This window comes from Xenopus laevis, chromosome 2L, assembly GCF_017654675.1.
Source record: "Xenopus laevis strain J_2021 chromosome 2L, Xenopus_laevis_v10.1, whole genome shotgun sequence".
Classification (NCBI taxonomy): Eukaryota; Metazoa; Chordata; class Amphibia; order Anura; family Pipidae; genus Xenopus; species Xenopus laevis.
The window spans coordinates 62,705,161-62,728,293 of NC_054373.1; the positions used below are offsets into that span (position 1 = coordinate 62,705,161).

The 23,133-nt window shown below is 36.5% G+C and overlaps 1 protein-coding gene across 6 annotated transcripts in view; it reads right to left on the bottom strand.

The window, feature by feature from the left end:
• Positions 1-23,133, bottom strand: part of nectin3.L (poliovirus receptor-related 3 L homeolog) — a 71,143-nt gene that overhangs the window by 36,633 nt on the left and 11,377 nt on the right. For all 6 annotated transcript variants that reach the window (XR_001934390.2, XM_041581950.1, XM_018246464.2 and 3 more), the window contains exon 2: positions 218-559. Coding sequence is in view for 5 of the 6 variants with exons in the window: in XM_041581950.1 (XP_041437884.1) it covers positions 218-559 (342 nt within the window). In the remaining variant the exon portion in view is untranslated. The remainder of the gene's footprint in view (positions 1-217; positions 560-23,133) is intronic.

Here is a 23,133-nt window from a genome sequence, read left to right on the forward strand (position 1 = left end):
AAAAGTTCTGTCCAACACAACTTGTACGTGTTTTGCCAAAAAAAGGTTAAATATTTGCATCCACACTCATATCTCAAACGTGACCTTTACTGGAATTCTAGGAAAAACGCCACACTGTGGTAAAAACACAGCGATTTGTGTCTGAAATGTCCACTTATTCATAATCAGCTGTTTAAAAAAATGTTAAAAAAATGTTAAAAAAAGTAAATTCTCTTACCAAACACTGTAACAGTAGTTGATGACTGGACATTTCCAAGTGGGAATGTGACTGCTTTGCAAATGTACTCTCCAGCATCAGAAAATTCAATGTTATTTATAACAATGGTCGCATCATGGAGAGAAGTGTTTTTGAATGTCGTTCTTTGCTGATATGACTCTTCAAACGAAGTTCCGTAAATGGGGTGATGTACAGCTATGGTCTGTGCACCTTTGCCAATAATTCGCTCCCATGAGATTTGAGTTATTGTTTCGTTAACTTCAATTAAACATTTCAGTGTAATGTTCTTTCCCCAAACTGCTGTTACGTGTGGGTCCACATGAACTGGTCCAGCAAATGATCCTGTTAAAAGAGCACCAATATATGAAGTGTAAAAAATATATAATAGTCATTTGATTAAAATATGTATCATGGTTAATAGGCACGATATTACAGTAAAAGTACAGGTAGGGGATCCGTTATCTGGAAACCCGCTTTCTAGAAAGCTCCGAAACACAGGAAGGCCATCTCCCATAGACTCCATTTTATAAAATAATAAATAATAATAAACTTTGATCCCAACTAAGATATAATTAATCCTTATGTGGGAAAAAAACCTATTGGGTGTATTTTTTGTTGAAATAATTTTTTAAATAAAAAGGGGTTATTTACTAAACCTAAATTTTTTTCTAGTCAAGTTTTTTTGGGCAAAAACTCAAATTTTTTGTGGAATTTTTTTTCTCGTGATTTATTATACCCCGAAGCAGCTAAAAGACTGAATCTGAAAATCGGGCATCTCAAACCTGCCGAGGTCATGTAGAAGTCAATGGCCTTTTGAAGATATCGTGACCTGTGCTGAGTTTTGTCTGATAATTCAAAAAAACTCACTCCGTTTTTCATGTGATAATCAAAAGATTCGGGCACCAAATCGGGAAAATTTGTACAATTCGAGTTTTCACTCGCTTTTACTGAGTCTTTTCCCGTCCTGACTTTTTCAAGTTATTTTTTTGATAAATAAAATAAAATTGTGGATGGGAGTTTGGTTTCATAAAAACATGAGATAAATTTAAATGTTATTACATAAACCCCTTAATGTAGGGACATACAAAATACTGAAAGAAAACCCCAGAACCTGAGCATTCTGTACAAGTAAACTGAGTTACTGTAATTTGTTCTGTATTATTGAGAAACAAAGCCATATCCATAAAATGCAGTAACATAGCCCCCATTGGCTAACACAGGCCAATATTAAATGGAAACTCCTACCAACCGGACTGCGTTAGTAGCTTATGAATAGTGTATGAGGCTAAATGTATATATCCAACCAACATCTGACCAGGGATTATCAAAATATTAGATAGCTTGGAAAATCGAGTTCAGGATCTAGACATAGAGAATGTTGGCCTTTTTAGTCCTTCTGCACAAGACAATCATTTTTCTAACTCCCCAACAAACTTAATAAGATTTTCTGGAATGTGCCAGAAGGTATAATAAAGAATGACTATGTTCTTCAAACAGAAAAGAAAAATTTTCAGTGGCCTCAAAAAGTAATATGTATACACACACACAGAGACATGTACAAATAAATACTGGAGTAGGCACGAATATATATATCCATACAAACCATATTAATATTGATGAATGTTGCCAAAAATAAAAGGCAAATGTTTCCAAGAGAGGCTAATCTAAAGGGTCAGTAAAAATAAAAAAGGGTTCTATATGCTATATAACATACTCTTAGCCTGCACTTGTACAATTTCTGAGTTTATAAATTGTATATAAAATTAAGTTTTTTTACTTTATTTTTTCAAAGATTTCCATTCATTACAATCAGTGCTGCATTCAAGGCCACAGCAGAATAACTTTTTGGTAATGACACAGTCAACATTTCGTTTATTTCCTCCGCTGTTACTAAGGTACTTCAATGAATACATTGGTTTAAACTAGAGCAAAACAAGTAACTGAACTTTGAAATATAAATGAGAGGAACAGAAACAATAATAGAACAAAAGTAAGAAAAATAGGAACAGTGATTGCATTCAAACATCCAGTATTTGTCTGCATCGGTTGGAGGAGTAGGGAATGGAGCAATGTGACAAATGACAATGTGCCATTCCATACGGAGAACTACTCAGCTTCACATACTGGCAAACTACTGATTACACAAGTAAACTGTTTTACCATGAGGGATGCACCGAATCCAGGATTCGTTTCAGGATTCGGCCCTTTTCAGCAGGATTCGAATTCGGCCAAATCATTCTACCTGGCCGAACCTAATCTGAATCCTAATTTGCACTTGCAAATTAGGGGTGGTAGGGTAATCGTGTGACTTTTTGTCCCAAAACCATTAAGTAAAAAATGTTTCCCCCTTCCCACACCTAATTTGCATATGCAAATTAGGATTCGGTTCGGTATTCGGCCGAATCTTTCACGAAGGATTCGGGAGTTCGGCCGAATCCAAAATAGTGGATTTGGTGCATCCCTATTTACCACTGACAAATCCTATTCACTACTATACAAAGGTATTTTTGGACATGTTGTCACCCACACTGGAAGGGATCTAGCATGGGCATCAAAACTTCAACACAAAAAAATACTTGAAATTTCAATGCAAGTTAAAATGCACTGGGTAATACAGGTATGGGATCTGTGATCCAGAAACCCATTATCCAGATATTCAGATTTCTAAAAATGATTTTTTTTCCTCCAAACTAAGATATAATTAATCTTTACTGGAGGCAAAATAATCCTATTGGGTTTAATTTATGTTTAAATTGGTTTTTAGTGGACTTAAAGGGGTGGTTCGCCTTTAAAGTAACTCTTATTATGTTATAGAACGGCCAATTCCAAGCAACTTTTCAATTGGTTTTCATTATTTTTTTTTTAGTTTTATAGTTATTTGCCTTTATTCTGACTCTTTGCAGCTTTCAAATAGGCGTCACTGACTCCCTTTTAATGCTCTGTGAGGCTACAAATGTATTGTTATTGTTATTACTGATCCTTCTATTCAGGCCCTATCCTATTTATATTCCAGTCTCTTATTCAAATCAATGCATGGTTGCTAAGGTAATTTGGCCCTAGTTACCAGATTGCTTAAGAGAGCTGCTTAATAAAAAACGAAATAACTCAAAAACCTTCAATAATAAAAAATGAAAACCTATGGCAAATTGTCTCAGAATATCACTCTCTACATCATACTAAAAGTTATCTCAACGTAAACAACCCCTTTAAGGAATGAAGATCCAAACTGTGGAAGAATCAATATCCAGAAAACCCCAGGTCCCGAGCATTCTGGAAAATGGGTCCTATACCTGTAATAATAAAATAGTACCTTGTACTTGATCCTGACTAAGATATAATTAATCCTTATTTGGGGTAAAACAATCCTATTGGGTTTATTTCATGTTTGAATGATTATTTAAGTAGACACAGTATGTTGATCCAAATTGCGTAAAGACACCTTATCCAGAAAACCCGATGTCCCGAGCATTCTGGATAATAGATGCCATACCTGTATTCTCTAAAATGATTTCATACATGCTGTAATTCTTCATTTTGTTTGCTATGATGCATTATTATACAATCATTTCTTTCAAGCACATACTTCCATGGTAGCGAGAGGGTTCGTTTTCCTTTTCTATTACACAGAAAAAAAGGTGTAGGAACAGGGCAGATTATAATTTATATAATTATATTGTTTCAAAGAAACTGCAGAACGCCTTGGCATTTCTTACCGTGACAGTCTAATTTAACTGAATTGAAGTGCTTCAATTCCAAGGCAATAATAGGAAAGAAACCTGCCAAGGAACAACTTGCAAAAATGTTCCAAAGCTATTAACAAGCTTTGTCTGGGCACCCAACAGGGATAAGGCTAAGTCTCTGACTAAATAATTGTGCCATATAGGTTTCTGGCATCCAGCATAAAACACCTAGCCAGATAGGATTCCCAGTTTGACTGCTTTATCATACATCATTCATTTTCATTACCAACAAATGTAGGACTGGTCTGTACCTTTCACGAGTATGGATTGTATTTATCAAAAGCATTTGTGCTATTATAAACAGTTATTTACCTACATACATCATTTCACTATTTATTCATCATTTTATATCATAATAGGCTTCTATTTGTTGGTGCCTTATAAGTATTTTGCAGGCTATACCTGTTATAGGTTTGGATCCTGTGTGGATTGTTTTTAGCTCTAGTTGTTCAGACTGAGATATATAGGGTCAAATTCACTAAGCGCCGAACGCTAGCGTTAATTCACTAGCGTTTGGCATTTTCGTTACTGCGCAAATTCACTAACGAACGCTGGCGTAGTTTCGCTAGTGTTACTTCGCACACTTACGCCTGGCGAATTTTCGCTAGCGACGTAACTACGCAAATTCACTAACGCGCGCAGTGTACTGAACGCTACCTTTTACGCTAGACTTCCTTCGCCACCTCAGACCTGGCGAAGCGCAATAGAGTAGATAGGGATTGTTTAAAAAAAAGTCAAAATTTTTTCTAAGTCCCAAAAAACGCTGGCGTGTTTTCTACATTATGGGTGATAGGCTGAAAAAGATCGAAAAAATTTTTGGGGCTCCGCTCCTTCCCCCCTACATTTCCTGACTCATGGCAACTTACCTACAGTGGGCACATGTGTAGGGCAAAATAAAAATTTTATTTGATGAATTGAAGGTTTTCTAGGCATTTGTAGTGTTGATACGTATTCCTCCATTGAAATTTGAATTTGGCGCCCTATGCAAATTAGCCTTCGCTAGCGTAACTTCGCTTTACATAGCGAATCAACGCTAGCGCAACTTTGCAACCTTACGCTACCCCTGAGCGCAACTTCGGATTTTAGTGAATTTGCGAAGCGCTGGTGAAACTACGCCTGGCGAAGTGCTGCGAAGCGCAGCGGAGTTGCACCTGGCGAAACTACGATTGTTAGTGAATTTGCCCCATAGTATCTGCTTTCATTATACAGGCAGAATGCTCGGATCCTGTGGTTTTCCGGATAAGGTTTTTTTCTGATTTGGATCACGATACCTTAAATCTACTAAAATACTTTTAGATATTAAATAAATTGTTTTGCCACAAATGTGGATTTATGCAGCTTAGTTACCATCATGTTTAAGGTGCTGTTTTATTGTTACCGTATTTTATTTTTTATTATAAATAAAAATTTACTAATTAAAAAAATAGACTGTATGAGAGATGGCCTCCAAGTACGTAGGTTTCCAGATAAGGAATCCCATGCCTGTACTTACTCACTACTATTTTAAACATGAATCCAGCTATTTATTGTTATTTCTTAACATGGCCAGTACAGTGTCTTGTCTGGATGAATCAGCCACGGGTTGGATTTTCCCCTTCTTGTTCTGATGCATAATTTGTGTTTGATGCAGCACTGAATTGCACCAGACATATCACTTAGTCCCTGTGTAAATGTATAATGAAGCAAAAGAATTCTTAAAGGAAAACTATACCCCCAAACAATGTAAGTCTCTATAAAAAGATATTGTATAAAACAGCCCATATGTAAATAAAGCATTTTCATAATAATATACTTTTCTAATAGTATGTGCCATTGCCATCATAAATAGAAAATTGCTATTAAAAAATAAGGGCCGCCCCCTGGGATCGTACGATTCACGGTGCACACAAACAAACCATACTTCTTAGGTCACATTAGCCATAAACAGACAGAGTTTTTTCTTTTGCTTCAACACTTCTTCCTGTTACAGTTAGATTTGTAGTATTTCTGGTCAGATGATCTCTTAGGCAGCACACAGATCATCATGAAATGGGGGTTCAAGGCAAGAGATGTAAAAGGGCAATATCAATTTAAATATAAATATATAAACTTAAATATCTGTTGCTTAAGTATTCATTTTGGGGGGTATAGTTTTCCTTTAAAGAATAAGATGAAAGATGAGTGTAGGACTGGCCATACCATTGGTTATGTTATTTGTCATTTACCACTGCCTTCCAAGACTAAAGATCCGAATGCATTTGTGAGATATGCCTTACTACTTCCTCTAGCAATAATACAAGGTCTATCAATTAATGAACTTAAGGAGTGATTTTGCTCTGGCTATGTATGGAGAAATTCCCAATCAAGGCAATCAGTATGGTAGTCCCCAGGTCCAACAGAACGAGTGCTCTGTGCACACAACAAACCAATTGCTATTATTATCATCCAAATAAAAAAGCAAGAACAAAGTGCTCAGTTACTTGGTTCAAAAAAGAAATGTAAGAAAAACACTTAGAAGTGTGTGATTGCAGATACCAACGGCTGCATTTCTACATTACTTTGGTTGCAGTTTAACAAAAATAAATACAGGCAAAAAGAGGCATAATTTTTCCTTGTAAATCTGTAGATATGGAGAATGCTGTTAATGGTGCAATTCATTGGAAAAACAGGTCATGATTTATAATCTGCATATGTCTGGCAGGGAAGGTGTTAATCTGCATTAAATCCATAAATCCCTTCTCTGATACCGACCAACATAAACCCCATCAATCATGGGTTACATTAGAGAGGATTATTACAAATATTTCACTTCTACTTCAATGTCCACAAGAGGGCAGCCTTCCCCTTTATGATCTATTCTTTCTAGGTTGCATAAATAAACCATAACTATATCTATAAACCATAAATATATCTAATAAACATCTTCAGTGTTCTCATGCATTTTTAGTTATTTTTTAAGACTACCCAGTAGAATACCAATGTTGTTTCTCTTTTACATTGTGGGGAAAAACTGAAAATTGAATCTGTGTTTTAAGTGAAATATCAGAAAAGTTATTGAGAAACAGCAAACTGTGATATTTTATTAGGAAAGGAAATCATTCAAGGAAACATAGCAGAAATAATTTTAAATATTCTAGAAACCCTACTTTGCCACTCATTTTGAACATGTAATACCCGTCCAAAGCCCCTTTTTACTGTCACCATTCCCACATTACAGGTATAGAATCTGTTATCCTGAAACATGTTATGCAAAAACATTGACTTATGGGAAGGCCGTCCCATACACTCCATTTCATCCAAATAATCAAATTTTTTTAAACTGATTTCCTTTTTCTCTGTAATACTAAAACAGTACCTATTGGGGTTATTTAACGTTTACATGCTTTTCTCGAAGACTTTAGATATAAAGATCCATTACAAAAAGATCCAGGAAAAGATCAGGTCTGAGCATTCTAGATATTAATTCCCATACCAGTACCAACATAAATACACTCTTACCTATTTCACCATTCCCATTCCTTTATGTATACATGTTGCAGTAAGTAAAGATAAACACTAAGCATTTCTGGCAATCACTTGTATAGCATTCCAAGGATTGAAATTTAGATATATAACTAAAATTAAGAAAGTAATCATTGCAGCCAAGAGCCAAAAGCACATCCATTCCTTTTATATGAATTAACAAATAATAAATTCCCAAACATATGACACAGCAAATGTGCCCACGTTAGAGCATAGAGATAAAAGTATTACTATTCAGTATATCGGGACAGGGCATTAAGCTAACCAAAGCAACCACAGGATTTCCGTTAACCAGACAAATCTAATGCTGCTCTAAAATGTAAAAACATTAAAAGCATTCCATTAGGTTTTGCAATGCAGGAAGTTATGTGTAAGTAATATAACCCTTGAAACACAATCCCCTCAATATTGGGTTTCCTACCACTGGTACACAGACATATTTAATGACAGGAACACTAGTGTGCACGTGTGCAGTTACCAAGATTATTATACTAATACAGATTTATCCATCTATAACTCAAAGGATACTGAAAAATAAATTAAATTTCTGTTGTGTTTGGAGCAGCAATATACCAACCCACAAATAGAATGGGTACAGTGTAGGTGTGTTGCAGGGAGATTTATTAATGCGGCTGTATTGGTTACTGTAAGGAACATAACAAGCGCCTTGTGATGATTTTTACTTTTTGGACCAAGGTCAGGCTAACTATAAATAAATAGATAATGCTTCAGGATTTGTACCAGTTGCCAACCTTGCAATCTTTTCACATGTACTGAGCTTGGGTATAAGAAAAACTTTTTGCAACATCAAATGCATAGTGACATGCTGCTGGCAGATTTCTGGATGCACATCACATGAATCTATGTTTTGGAGAGCAGCATCTCAGAATCAAGGAGGTCAATTTGGTCTATTACATATGGCAAGGAAAAGTGAAATTGCTGGGAGATGCCAAATGTTAGGCCCCCAGTGACTACAATCACTTAGTTGATGCCCCCGTGTTTCTGCTTTGGCTAGAATACAGTGAAAGATTTCTCAAAGCAAAATGCTTATTACAGTTGTGGTCTTGCAGAAATGGATGCAGCCACTACACTAATTGATGCTATTCATCAGAGGTATTTGTGTCCAAAGCTGCTCCTCACACATCTGCATAGTTGCAATTAGTAGTTATTATTATTAATAAAGGGGTTGTTCACATTCCAACAGTATTTTCTCTTCAGTTGGTTTCAGATAGTTCACCATAAATAAAGACTAATTACTTTCTATTTTTTATGTGTGGCCTTTTTTGTAATGTTGAAGAGTAAATTTCATTTTTCACCTTCTAAAGCAGCTCTGGCGGTCACCGATTCTTTAACTGTTCTAAATTGATACATTTAGTTGATACATTTTTTATCTCTGTCCCTGCTCAGCAGAATCCCTGAGTTTCATTAAAGGCAACTGTTGGAATTGATACAATAGTTGCTGAGATGCTGCTGAGAAACTGGTACAATTTGCTACATTTTAGTGGCTACATTAGTTGATACATTTCTCAGTAGCATTTATGGAATATTAGCAACTAGTGTATCAATTCTAACAGCTGCCTTGAATGGAACTCAGGGATATTGCACAGCAGGGACAAAGATAAGAAATGTATCAACTAAATGCATCAATTTATAACAGTTCAAGGGTCAGTGACCCCCCCTTTCCAGAACTGCTTGAAAAGGTGAACATTTTAACTTTCAACTTCAATATTAGAAAAACAATCACAAATTTAAAATTAAGTAAAGAAAGTAAATGGAAAAAGTATTTATTTCTGCTGAACTATCTGAAACCAACTAAACTGAAAAAAGTGTTTGAAGTTGAACGACCCCTTTAATAGAGATGAAAAAGAGAAGAATTAGGAAACTTTTTTCCACTCATCTTATAAAGACTTTGCTCAACACTTCCCTTCACCTGCTCAACTAAATTTGTCTTAATTTGAATAAATGAAAGGTTTTTCAATAGAGCTTGCTGATTGATCTGACAAAAGCCAAGGGCCAACGTCTATATTCAGCAATGAAACAGCTCAGACTGCTGATTTTGATCAGTTATATGGCACAAGAATAAAGGGACAACATCAAGTAATTATATCCAAAAATTTGTATGATTATAGAGTAACTTATAACAAAATCATTAGTGCATATTACTGATGGATGTTTTTTTTTGCATCTTAAAAGAGAATGTTTAACTAAAGAAATAGCTAGAAATGTTGTACATTCTGTTTTGGACTTCTGTACCAGCCCAAAGCAACCACAGCCCTTTAGCAGTAAAGATCTGCGTCTCCAAATATGCCCCAGTAGCTCCCCATCTTCTTTTCTGCTAATGCGCTGCACATGCTCTGTGCTGCTGTCACTTACTGAGCTTAGGGACCCACTCACAATATACAGTACAGTATAGAATATAAATGTATAAGATTAGTAATAAATACAGATAATTACTACATGGCAGCACAGAAACCAGTGCAACTAGCATCAGAATTTAATAATCAGCCCTGTAGCATCAGCTTAATATTATATAGCAGAGGCCAATCTCATTTTCTGCTTGATAATTTGCAACAACCCCTAAGATTAGCTTCTCAACAGCTGCTCAGAGCCCACTGAGCATGTGAGTGTCGCAGACACTTTCCATGATGGTGACCCCCTGTGACAAGTTTGAAATCCTGGATCATTGCTGCTATTGAGAAGCTGAAACTTTAGGCTAGTGCAGTTCAGTATATAAAATATGGCATTTTAAGCCACATTAATTTTTAGGGTTTAGTTCTCCTTTAAGGAAACTAAAACATGCAATTATACCATGTCTGAGCATTTCAAAGGCATCAGTGTTGTTTCAGTTGCCAGAAGCAGTATATATATCCTATAAAATGTGTAACAATGAAAATGGACACTGGATAATTAAACCATGAGCAGTTTACCATGAGTTGGTCACTGACCCCATCTAAAAAAACAAAGGTTTAAGGCTACAAATGTATTGTTATTGCTACTTTTTATTACTCATCTTTCTATTTGGGCTTCTCCAATTCATATTCCAGTCTCCAGCTTCAAATTAGTGCATGGTTGCTAGGGTAATTTCGACCCTAGCAGCCAGACTGCTAAAATTGAAAACCGGAGAGCTGCTGAATAAAAAAACTATATGAATTAAAAAAACCACAAATAATGAAAACTCATTGTAAATTATCTCAGAATATCACTCTACATAATACTAATACTAAGGGGGTTATTTATCAAAGGTCGAATGTTAGAGTTTCTAATACCTTGAATGAACTCACAAATCGAATGTTATGATATTATTTAAGAAAAAACTTGAATGGAAAAACCTCGATTATGCGAGTTCAAATTACAAAACCCTAAAACTGGAATCAATCAAGTTTTCTGCAGGAAAAAACTCAAATTGCTCGGATTTTTCTAATCTAATTTCTTCTGATTTTCTATTCTAATTTTCGGGCAAAACCCTCTGAAAAAACTTGAACACCATGCAGGCTATTAACATCTTCAAATGTTTCAAGGGACCTCTGCCATTGATTTCTACACAACCTCGACAGGTTTTAGATGGTGTATTTTAGAATTCAAGCTATTTCCAGAGTCAGGAGGTTTTTTTTTTAAAACTTGAAAAATTTGTGTTTTTTTCTACCTGAAAATGTGAGTTTTGACCAAAAAATAAACTCGAAAACTCTAATTTTCATGGAAAACACAACTCAAACCTTATTAAATAACCCTCTAAAAGTTAACTTAAAGGTGAACAACCCCCTTTAAGTGCAGTCTATCGTTCACCAGATTTATGCAAATTACAAAATATAGAGCAAGCCTGACAGCTAAACTTTTAACTAGGAAATGATAGTCGGTAGTATGTGCGGTATTTATAGCTATTTGAAATTAAGTCATGAATAACAAAACAGATCAATACAATATAACACATATTAATGGCAGTATGCAAAATGTTCTTTACAAATATGTTCATTCTTGAATTTAAGATACATCTTAAAGGCAGCAAAACACTATGAGAGAAAATGTATGAATGGCTACAAAACAAAGAGTCATCTACTACTAGCAGAAGGCAAGGTCTGAAGTGCAAAAATGGGTGGGCTCTTTGTACCCTGCCTTCCACACAAGATGGATTGCTGCAGGTCAATCCCCATGGATACAGCACTGTTGTGTTTGATGAAGGGGGGCTGAAGGGTAGGCACGTAGGTGCCCATGTCCCCTAAATTATGCATTATTTTTTTTTTTTAATTCAATTCTGCTTTTATTGTAAAATATATGCAAAAATAAACAGAGAAAAGGAAAAAAAAAAAAAAAAAAAAAAAAGAGGTAAGTACAAGGTATTTGTTGCAAGAACAAACAGTAATAGTTACATATGGAATGTTACAAAGCACTATTAAAGCTAGTTCCCAACCGACTAGGTAGACTCCCTCACTACGTGCTTAAGGGGATGTGAACATGAGTGTGGGTGGACATGGAGATCTGATGGATAATAAATTATACATTATTTTGATGGCCACATCAAAGCACTGCACTTACTGCCTAGCCTAAGTGCAAAGCACAGCCATACCTTGGGTGTTCTGTGCAAGAGCACTAATAAGAGATGCTCTCTTGTGTCCATTTAGCACTCTTGCACTACTGCCCAGGGTTTTTGTAAATTACCCATATAAACCAACTACCTTGATTTAACTTTTCCGGACTATCATAGATGCCCACCCTAGTCAATTGCTTCATGGGATAAGTTCAAGTTGTGTTGGTGTCCAGGCGTCCAAGTTAAGAATCCCCCAAGTTTGCTATGGTCCATTTAGACTCAAATGACATGGGGTGGTGCCAGTCAATCCCTTCAAACTCTACAGAAAGCAGGTGCAGCAGCTACAGCTGCTCTAGGAATAATGGATGAAGAGAGAAGCCAGTGCTGATGTATTGGCAGGGTCACTGAGAGCAATTGCTCACCAAAGAACTTCTCACAATGAAGCTTGCATGCCCATGGAGTGCGAGCGCCATTGTTTTGGCAGGACACTACAGATGGCACAATAGTAGACTAGGAGAAACATATATACAAAAAAATGCACTAAATATAAATATTGTAATAAAATGTCCAAATTATTAACCAAGGACCAACATTTATTTTATTTATAGTTATATTTTATATAGCGCTGATGAGTTTAGCATTTCATAGATATTATATATAATTTCCTGCCCAATCGGCTTACAATCTGAGATCCCTATCACATTCACACAATAGGGCCAACCTTATCAGAAGCAAATTAACCTGCTTGTATGTAGAAATGGGAAGAACATACAGGCCCTATCACCTGTACCGAGACTGGATATTAAACTATAGTGGCAAACATAATTCTGCATGTTTATATTATCTGCATTCATTCACATTAGGAATAATGATAAGTTTTCTTTATGAACCGCTAAAAATAGAGGTCTGAAGTGCGTAAATTGTGCTTGAGATTAAAACGATTTTGAAACACTCTTTGCTGCCTTACAGTATGCTAATTCTCAGATACAGTGTTCCTTTGTTTAACATGTACAACCTTGTATTCAAAATTCCCCACCATAATAAAGTCAACCCCAAAATAAAAAAATAAAAAATAATTCTACGCAACTTTCCAATATACATTTATTAAAAATGTTCAGTGTTTTTAATGTTATTTGTAAAAACAATTGCTATTGAAAGCAGCATTTACTTAACTCCAGTACCATGAAGTTGCTTAGAATTATGTTTTCTTTTATTTAGGAAAAAACTTATTTTTTGGGTTGACATTCCCTTTAAAGTAAGCCCCACTTTAGCCTAAAATAAATAGTCTGACATTATAGGGGACACAATAAGAAGAATTTTAGGAGCTTCAAATTAGCCCAACACCCCCTCATAAAAGTTGTAGGTTCTGACCCCCTCCTAAACAAAAGTGAAAACTAAGCAATACTATCTAGTTCAGTGCTGTCCAACAGGTGGCCCACGGCCCTCCTTTGTGTGGCCGCCCCACATGAAAGTCTACCTGCTGTTACTGCTTACCTTGTGTAGGATTTAAAATGTATCAGTACTGAGATTAAATGGCCCCTGTATTGTTTACACCTCACATTCAGACAATAAATTCCTGTATTGTTTACACATGTAACACCTCTATTGTTCAAACCCCCAAAGCCCTGTACTGTTCACAAATCAGACCCAGACTAAAAGTGTCCACATAGTACATACATTGTATGTAGTACAGTATGATGTATTCACTCTCCCTGCCCTATGCTCCCTGTGTGAGCCATGCTGTGCCTTCCCTATGCTCCCTGTGTGTGCCATCCTCGGCCTGCCCTATGCTCCTTGTGTGTGCCATACTCTGTCTGCCCATGCTACCTGTGTGTGCAATACTCTGCCTGCCCTATTCTACCTGTGTGTGCCATACGCTGCCTGTCATATGCTCTTGTATGTGTTCCATACTCTGCCTGTCCTATGCTACCTGTGTGTGCCATACTCTCTCTGTCCTATGCTCCCTGTGTGTGTCATACTCTACCTGCCCTATGCTTCCTGTGTGTGCCATACTCTGGCTGTCCTATGCTCCCTGTGTGTTTAGTCATGTGCTGGGTGGGGGGTACTGTGTTATCCACAGGGGAGGAGGAGGCATATTGATTTAAGGGTATGTTTTAATATGACTTACATTTTTCACATAAGTGATGAGTGATATCCCTGCAGTGAGAACCAACCATTTGTTTTTTTGGTGTGCTTCCACCATTAATGTGGACATGGTCTTAAAAGTTCTTGTGGTAACATGGGTGTGGTTTAGAGTGGTCAATACTGGCTTCCATTATCTGCCCTCCACCTCGTAGGCCTGAAAAATTCCAGCCCTCAGTACCACAGATGTTGGGCAGCACTGCTCTAGCTTATATTCTACACTAGGATATGAAAGCATTTGTACAATCTTTTATAAGACATAACCATGCATATAAAAAATATTTCTAAACACACAGGTTTACATTGAACGATATGGATGAAAGCTGCTCAGTCCCTTAATCTTTTACTTTATACAGGGTGCTAATCAAATAAATTTTATTAATTCTATCCTTTGACATCCTGTAAAAACTGTGACCTGGGTGTAAAAACCCCAGGTCCCACACTTTAGTATAGACCAACTTTGTATGGAAAGCTTGAATTGTGAAAAGCACGCACCCGACGTATCGAGTGGTCCGGGTGCATCGCCCAAACCCTTAGCAGTAGGTGTCTGTGCAAATTGTTGAGAAAATCAGCAAGCACTCCCGACTCCACTCATGAAGTAAAAAACAACTTTTATTTCAACAGTTTAAAAACATCGAATCCTGACACGTTTCGTATCATAGAGATACGTAGTCATAGGCCGGAGTGCTTGCCGATTTTCTCAACATATTACACAGGTTTACATACCCAGTTACAATAGTCTAGTGACAACTAGTTGCAATACCACATTTTGCCAGTTTTAGACAATTTTCTCAAAAGCTAAAAAGTTCTGGGTAAAGTTGTACTGTAGTGGAAACAAACAATAATATATATAGTGAATAAAGTACCCCCTCTTGTAAAATATAAGGATATTATAAGTTACGGAGGAGTTTCATGACCATATAAAAACACGAGGCCGAAGGTAACTTCTAATATCCGAAGTAACTTCGAATATCCTCATATTTTACAACTGGGGGTACTTTATTTATTATAATACACAAGTTTTAGTGAGTCATGTGACAGAAATGACATCAGAACTCACCGTTTATAACTGATGACATCAGAACTCTCCGTTTATAAGGATATAATTTACAGGATATTCATGGCTTTTGTGTATTATATCATTATAATACACAAAAGCCATGAATATCTTGTAAATTATATCCTTATAAACGGTGAGTTCTGATGTCATCAGTTATAAACGGTGAGTAGTGATGTCATTTCTGTCGCATGACTCACTGAAACTTGTGTATTATAATAAATAAAGTACCCCCAGTTGCAAAATATGAGTATATTAGAAGTTACCTCTGAGTTCCATGACCTGTATAAAAACACTCGGCCTTTGGCCTCGTGTTTTTATATGGTCATGAAACTCCTCGGTAACTTATAATATCCTTATATTTTACAAGAGGGGGTACTTTATTCACTATATAATACACAAGCCCTTAAAGTCACTACCTTGAGGCAAATAGAAGTCAACAGAAGAGCGGTCAGAGGATATTAACTCAAGATCCCTACATCAGAGTACAGTGACTTAAAGAGGTCTTCCAGTTTCGTGGTTAGGTTAGAAGTGGAGGTAGGGCGAGTATGGTTGGTTAGTCTGTGGGCATATAGCAGATCCCGTTCAGCTGGTCTGGGTTGGGCACAGATCTGCAGAACCTGACTTTCACATTGGACATGTATCTGCACAACTTGAACTAAAAAAGTACAAGGTTGAGTGCATATTATCCATTATTTATGTTGTTCTGGCACATTATGAAGTGCTATACAGACAGTTCATCATTTGCATAAATCCTCAAAGTTTCCTTGAGTCAATTTCATTAGGAGCCAAATAACCTGCCTTATACGTTTGGAGCATGGGAGGAAACTGGAGTATGTGAAGAAGGTGTATAAATGCAATGCGGTATATTCAAGAACTTCCAGAGGCCCAACTTGGCTAGTAACATCTGAGGCTAACTCCTAACTTAACTGCTCCTATATCAGTACAACAGCAATTCCAGCAAAGTAGAGAGAAAGGAGGATGCCTAGTAGCAGAGCAATGCCACTTTAATAAAGCCAATGAGAAAGGGGCTGTACACCTCCAAACAAGTAGTGGCACACTTTAATAAATCACATTTTCCGCATAGCTCTGCTGGGGTTCTCTATTTTCTGTACAGTGTATAAAAACCATTTCATTTTACACTAGTTACAATGTGCTTATAATGCATTTGACAATTAAAAAAGACATGATTTATGCACTGGAAGTTCTTTTTTAAACTATGTTTATAAGCAAATCAAATATGCATTTATAACATCTCTGCTGCTCTGTATAATACACAGGATTAGCAAGTGATGCATATTAAACACAATGTGGATGTAATTTGCTCTCAGTACTAATTTGAATGTGCAACAAACAAGAGAGAATTGCATGTGCTGTGCTGATTGTAAATGCCTAATAAACACTGGTAAGTATTGCTCAGTGCTCTTACCACTGCACATTATTTATACATTTACAATTCATTTAAAGTGGGCACGAGTATGTATGAGCCCATAATGTCGTAACCAATTTATGTCTGTGCAGAGAGATCTCAAGCTACATCTCGCACATGCATTCAGGTAAATATACTTTTAGAATGTGACTTGAAAAACGAGTTTCATTTGATCTGTGTAATTCCCATAAAATTCAATCTGAAAAATCCAGTGATTGCAGAAAACAATTTGCCTGCATCAACGCTACAGTTCCCAGCATTCTGAAATATCCACTGCATCAAGATCTGATCCCATGGATTATTAACTTGGCATGGCATATATTTATATAATTTTTACAGACCAGTAGCACCGTGCCTTTTTGTTTTATCCAGCAGCTCCAGTACATTTTTGTGAAGCAGTATGTTTATCCATTATATTCAATAATAAATGGCAGCAAATCAACAGCATGAACATTAATTGCCTTGAGAACAATTCAGGGAGTTTATCCTCCATTTAGTACATGATTAGAGGTCACGGTCACTGTTTTGCCGCAGCCAGACAAGGGCACATTTTACTACAGAGTTTTTCTCCTAATTAATGGGCAAATTTTTGCTATGGCCAGCATCTAAACTGGAGTCCATTATTACTGAGTTAGTTCTCCTTGATTAAGCAGTGTTCATTAAAAAGGAGGTTAGATTCCAAGCACATATTTGCAGATGCTGTAATATGATACAGGACACCAAAAATAATTGTATTTTAGCCTTAATATGAATAGCTCATGATGCAGAAACAGTTGGTAAAGAATTGCAGATTCTCCAGAGAACAAAGTGGCTTTAACACAAGTAATAAATTAAATAATTATACATTGATTCCGTTTTGACTGGTAAAAGACATGCTGACTAAAACATCTAAAATGTAACTAAGGTCTAGTTTACATTAATTCATATGACATGGCATTAACATCAGAAGATTCATGCGGGTATATTGTAACCAGTATTTGCTGGAGGGGTTCTGTTGCTTAAGAGTTTGATGCTTAAGGGCATCCTCAGTCCAGAATAATAGAACACCATATGCTATGCAGTCGTTCTGTAAAATGTCAGGATGACCCCCTAGCCAAAGCTGTGATTGAGGATAGTTAGGTTAGTTCCGAAATGCTTTTTTAAATACTCCTTTAATCTCAGACTAAAAGTCAGTGTTGGTGAGATTGGAGGGAATATCTTTAAAACAGACACAGAAATCTTTTCATTTTCCCCCAAGTTATCTTAGGGCTCAACGGTTGCTAAGCCTTGCTAAATTGGTATGATGGTACGCTGCATAAACTGTACTGTTATATTCCTTCATTTAAATATGTATTCTTAATCGCTCCAGAAATAGTAATGAAATTATTTGTATTTCTAAATGTGAATAGAATATGAACTTTACCATTCACCTGCAATGTATGTATTCCTTGTTGGGCACACCTATTGTCATTATGATAATTTTGTGTAGAAGACTATGAGAGGCCCTGTCCTGGCACAAATCCACTCACCAGCTGAATCTGTAAAATGACTCATGAAAAGGCAATTGCAGATGACAAAGGCCAAATAAACATTGCTTAAACTGTGTACATTCTCACACACATCATAGATTTGTCTATCTAAGGGCAATGGTAGACGAGGAGATTTGTCACCTGTAGAAGAGGAGATTTGTCTGCTAATATCCTTGTCTGCCATTGCCCTAAGGAGCTGCCCTCCTATGGAGAACAGTTGCATCAGTGAAAAAGAGCTTCTCTAACACAGTAGGGCAAAGCATATGCTATTGCAGCGCAAGAAAACACCTTAACTGCAATGTATTTTCTCCTTCCCATTACTCCACTGCGTTTCAGGGAAATGTTGCCATTTTGCAAAATTTTTGGCAAAGAGGTCAGTTCCACTTATCACTAGTGTGATGTCAACAGTGACATCCTATGACAAGTGACCCTAGCAAGCAAGCATTAGTTCAAAGTCAGGACGCAATATGAATATGAGGGACCAAAATATAAACACGGGCAATACTAAAATGAATAATGCAAATCTACCTTGTAAAAAAAAAAAACCTAGCTCTTAAAATTTATGGGTGCTGGGGGATCACTGAAACTGGTAAAATTCACCTATTCCCCTATTGAAAAATCATAAGCAAAGTAAAAAATAGTAATACATAATACATAGCTTTAAAATTGCAGCAATCAAAAATCCTTTGATTGTTGACTTCCTACTGTTGTTACTAGAAGCATCTAGCTTATGGAAAATGGGGTTAAAGCTGCCTAAAACTGCAGTCAAATAAAACTGAGCCTTTGCTGCCTTTACCACAGGAATTTGAAGAATATTCATGAAATGGTTCACAACCACTTTGCAACAATCCATTCTTGAACAGGAATCAGTGAGGGCAATTTTTAGGATAATGCAACACTAAAACATGTATTATGAATCAACTTTAAGATTTGTGTACCAAATAAAGGCAATTAGGACAAGAAAGAGGGTATTCTGCTAATGCACTGACTACTCTCTTGTTTTTTGGCAATTTTCAAGGCTGCACTAAATGTAGAGGCTCTGTACTTATCTGTGTTATTTGGAGCTATGCAGCTTCATTCATTAGTTAAAGGGGTGGTTCACCTTTAAAGGAGAACTAAACCCCAGTGCCAAAAAAGCCACTCGTAACTGCCTGGCATTGCCCCCCTTCCCTCTCCCTGTACGCATTGTGCATTAATAAAAAATAAATCTGACCTAAAATGCAGAGCAGCGGAGCTCCGGTGCACCATCTCCCACCATTTAATATTCTTTCAGGACTCCATGCCGATTTGTGCATGCGCAGTTTAAGCTGGTTCCTGACATGGCCCAACTGCACATGTTCCCGCATGCTTCGTGATCACTTTTGAGTCCTGAAAGCATACAAAGCGGAGGAAGATGGCGCCCTGGTTTTTTTTTTACTAATGCACAGTGCGGGGAGCGAGAGGGGAGGGAGGGCAATGCCAGGCAGTTATGGGGGGCTTTTTTGGTATGGGGGGGGTTTAGTTCTCCTTTGAATTAACTTTTAGCAAGTTATAGAATGGCCAATTGTAAGCAACTCTTCATTTGGTCTTCCATATTTTTATTTTATATTTATTTTTATCTGCCTTCTTCTTCTGACTTTTTCCAGCTTTTAAATGGAGGTCACTGACCCCATCTAAAAACAAATGCTCTGTAAGGCTACAAAAGTATTGTTATTTCTACTTTTTATTACTCTTCTTTCATTCCAGTCTCTTAATCTAATCCATGCATGGTTGCTAGGGTAATTTGGAGAGCTGATGAATAAAAAGCCAGATAACTCAAAAACCACAAATAATAAAAACTGAAAACCAATTGCAAATTGTTTCAAAATATTAATTTCTACACCATACTAAAAGTTAACTCAAAGAGGAACAATCCTTTTAATAGTACATTAAAATATTGGATGCATGACTCACCCAAAAGGTCCAGACCATTTTTATTAGCCTCTACCAAATTCATAAGTCTTTAGTGTAAGAAGAAAGAGTAAGTCCTTCAACAGTAAAAAGTAAGCACATGAAAACTGCATTGAAGTCTAAGGGGAAAATCTGTAATGAAAGTTGGAGATCAGTTTTTCTCCTCAAATTAAATCTGACCCCAAGTACAGTATCTTATTGTGGATAGTCACCATGCGGGAAAGAAACCCATTTGGCTGGTATGTTGGCACAATATGCCACATAGTTGCATTTACTGCTGGGAATGGTAGTGTGTCTTTTGCTAAGTTTTTTTGATGAGCAGTTTTGCACAAACATTGACTGTAATTTAAGAAATGCTTGAAGAATGCGCAACCACACGTGGGGTCAAAGCGCAAAGCCAAATGATGAACAGTGTTTTTGTTTTACAAACTCCCTGCTGCCATCCAGAAACAACTGTTTCAACAAAGCTTGTAGGATATCACATCTCAGAAAACAAAACAGGTGTATAGTTTATAGTTTTTATGTAATGCAAGGATGTCTGAGTATGTCCTGTAACAACAAAAATGTCACCAACATTACCAAAATTAGAAAGATAATTTTAAAAGAAAATATTTGAAAATGCTTATTACATAGCATGAAAGGTTAAAAGCACTTTAGAATAGCTAGCCTGAAATCAGGGTTGTCTAAAGGCAGCCAGATGCACCCCATAATTTAGTATGTCTGTCAGCATGAGGAAGAGTTCCACAGATTTTTTTTTTTTGTATTGCAATAAGATTATAATTATTATTGAGTAAACATATGGGTAAAACAATCACCTTATGATACAGGCTGTGATGTGGTTTTATTTATTGTGACTTCCTCAGAGAGAAGGGTACAACAACTTAACTAGAGACAAACATTCTGGATCACAAGGACCTGTGCCTATGGGTGCTCATGGCAAGGCAGAGTGCCAAGTGCAAAAAACAAGGTCAAGCCACTATGTTTTGTGTAGTTTGCACCCTGACTCGTCATTTGTATATGACCACTCATAGGTTGTGCTTGAATCAAGCAAAGCTGTGAAATCGGAAGTAATTTTGGGTATATAGAGTTGGAGTCACCAAAAACGTATCGACTCTGACTTCTAATAACTTTAAATACGAACACTGAAAACAATAAAATATGATTTAAGAGCTTCTATGAAGGAAGATATGGCAAAAGCAATTCTGTTTCTAAGAACAATTCTTTAGTTAATTTTGGATTGTACTTAACAGCTATTCTACAGCTATATGCCAGGTCCAATGAATATATACTGTAAATTGTTTTAGGTTTTCCAATTGTTCTTGCTTTATGTAGATTAACTTTGATTTTGGTTTAGAATGACCAAAAGATGTGGTTTATATTTTTGAGCTTTGGCAGTGATAAAATGCCTTGCATGTTGTGTTACTTAAAGGGATTCTGACATAATTTTTATGGTGTAGTTTTGATCTCTAAATTACACTTACACTGCAAATCATTCACTATACCATATAAAATGTAATTCCTGAACCAATGATTGTATTTTTTTAGTTGTAATATTGGTCTATAGGCAGCCTCTCAGATAATTTTGCCTGGTCATGTGCTTTCAGAAAGAGCCAGGACTTTAGGATAGAACTGCTTTCTGACAGGCTGTTGTTTCTCCTACTCAATGTAACTGAAGGTGTCACAGTGGGACATGGATTTTTACTATTGAGTGCTGTTCTTAGATTTACCAGACAGCTGTTATCTTGTGTCAGGGAGCTGCTATCTGGTTATTTTCTCATTGTTCTGCTGATGGGCTGCTGGGGGTGGGGGGTGATATCACTCCAAGTTGCAGTACAGCAGCAAAGAGTGACTGAAGTTTATCAGAGCACAAGTCACATGACTGGGGTCACCTGGGAAACTGACAATATGTCTAGCCCCATGTCAGATTTCAAAATTAAATATAAAAATCTGTTTGCACTTTTGAAAAAAAGATTTTAGTGTAGTCTGCTGAAGCAGCACTATTAACGAATGTGTTCTGTAAAAAAAAATGTTTTCCCATGACAGTATTCCTTTAAAATCTTTCAGGCAACATGGCAAATACATTAGTATATTAAAGGAACAGTAATACCAAAATAAGAAAGAATTTTAAAGTAATTAACATATAATATACTATTAGCATGTACTGGTAAAAGTGATGTGTTGGCACAGGTTACATAATATATAAGAGATAAAACATGGCGACACATCATCTTATTTATATAAACTATAGTAGTCTTTATGAAGCCAATACACTAGCTTTACCAGTGCAGTAAATTATATTTTAATTACTTTTATACACTTTCAGTTTCTGGTTTTACTGTTGCTTTAAAAACAGAGGAGGAGTCAGATTTGGAGTCAAAGGATTTATGAACCGACTCCACAGCCTTGGATTCAAGCCATAAGCAATTACCATTACATGGTCAGAGTCGACTGTAAAGGAGCAAGAAGGAAATGGAAAAAAAGTAGTTGTGTAAAATTAATACTAATACAGGTGTGGGGTGTTGTATCTGGAAATTAGTTATCCAGACAGCTCCTAATTAGGGGAATGGCATTTCCCGTACAGTTCATTTTAGACAAATAATTCTAATTTTTAAAAATGATTTCCCTTTTCTCTGTAATAATAAAACAGTACCTTATAATTGATCCAAACTAGCATAAATCAATATTGCTGACAAAACAATCCCACTGGAATTATTAAATGATTTTAAAAGACTTAAGATCATGGTGATCCAGATTCAGCATTCAGAATATATAAATAGGGATGGGCGAATTTGACTAAAATCTGCCGCCGGCTAAATGTCGCCGATGGCCATTAAAGTCTATGGGCGTCAAAAAAATTTTGACACGTGGCTTTTTTTTTTTCCGCACGACGCCATACAAGTCTATGGGGGTCAATTCCATGGTGAAACAAGGCGAAATGTGCCCATCCCTATATATAAATATATCAGAGATAGGTATATAAAGCGAGAGACATGCAGAAAGAGTTACAAGCACTTGAATGTCGGTAGGAGTTCAGTAGTCACCACCAAAGTTAAACAAAAGAGAGGAGAATTCCTACAGTGTATACTGC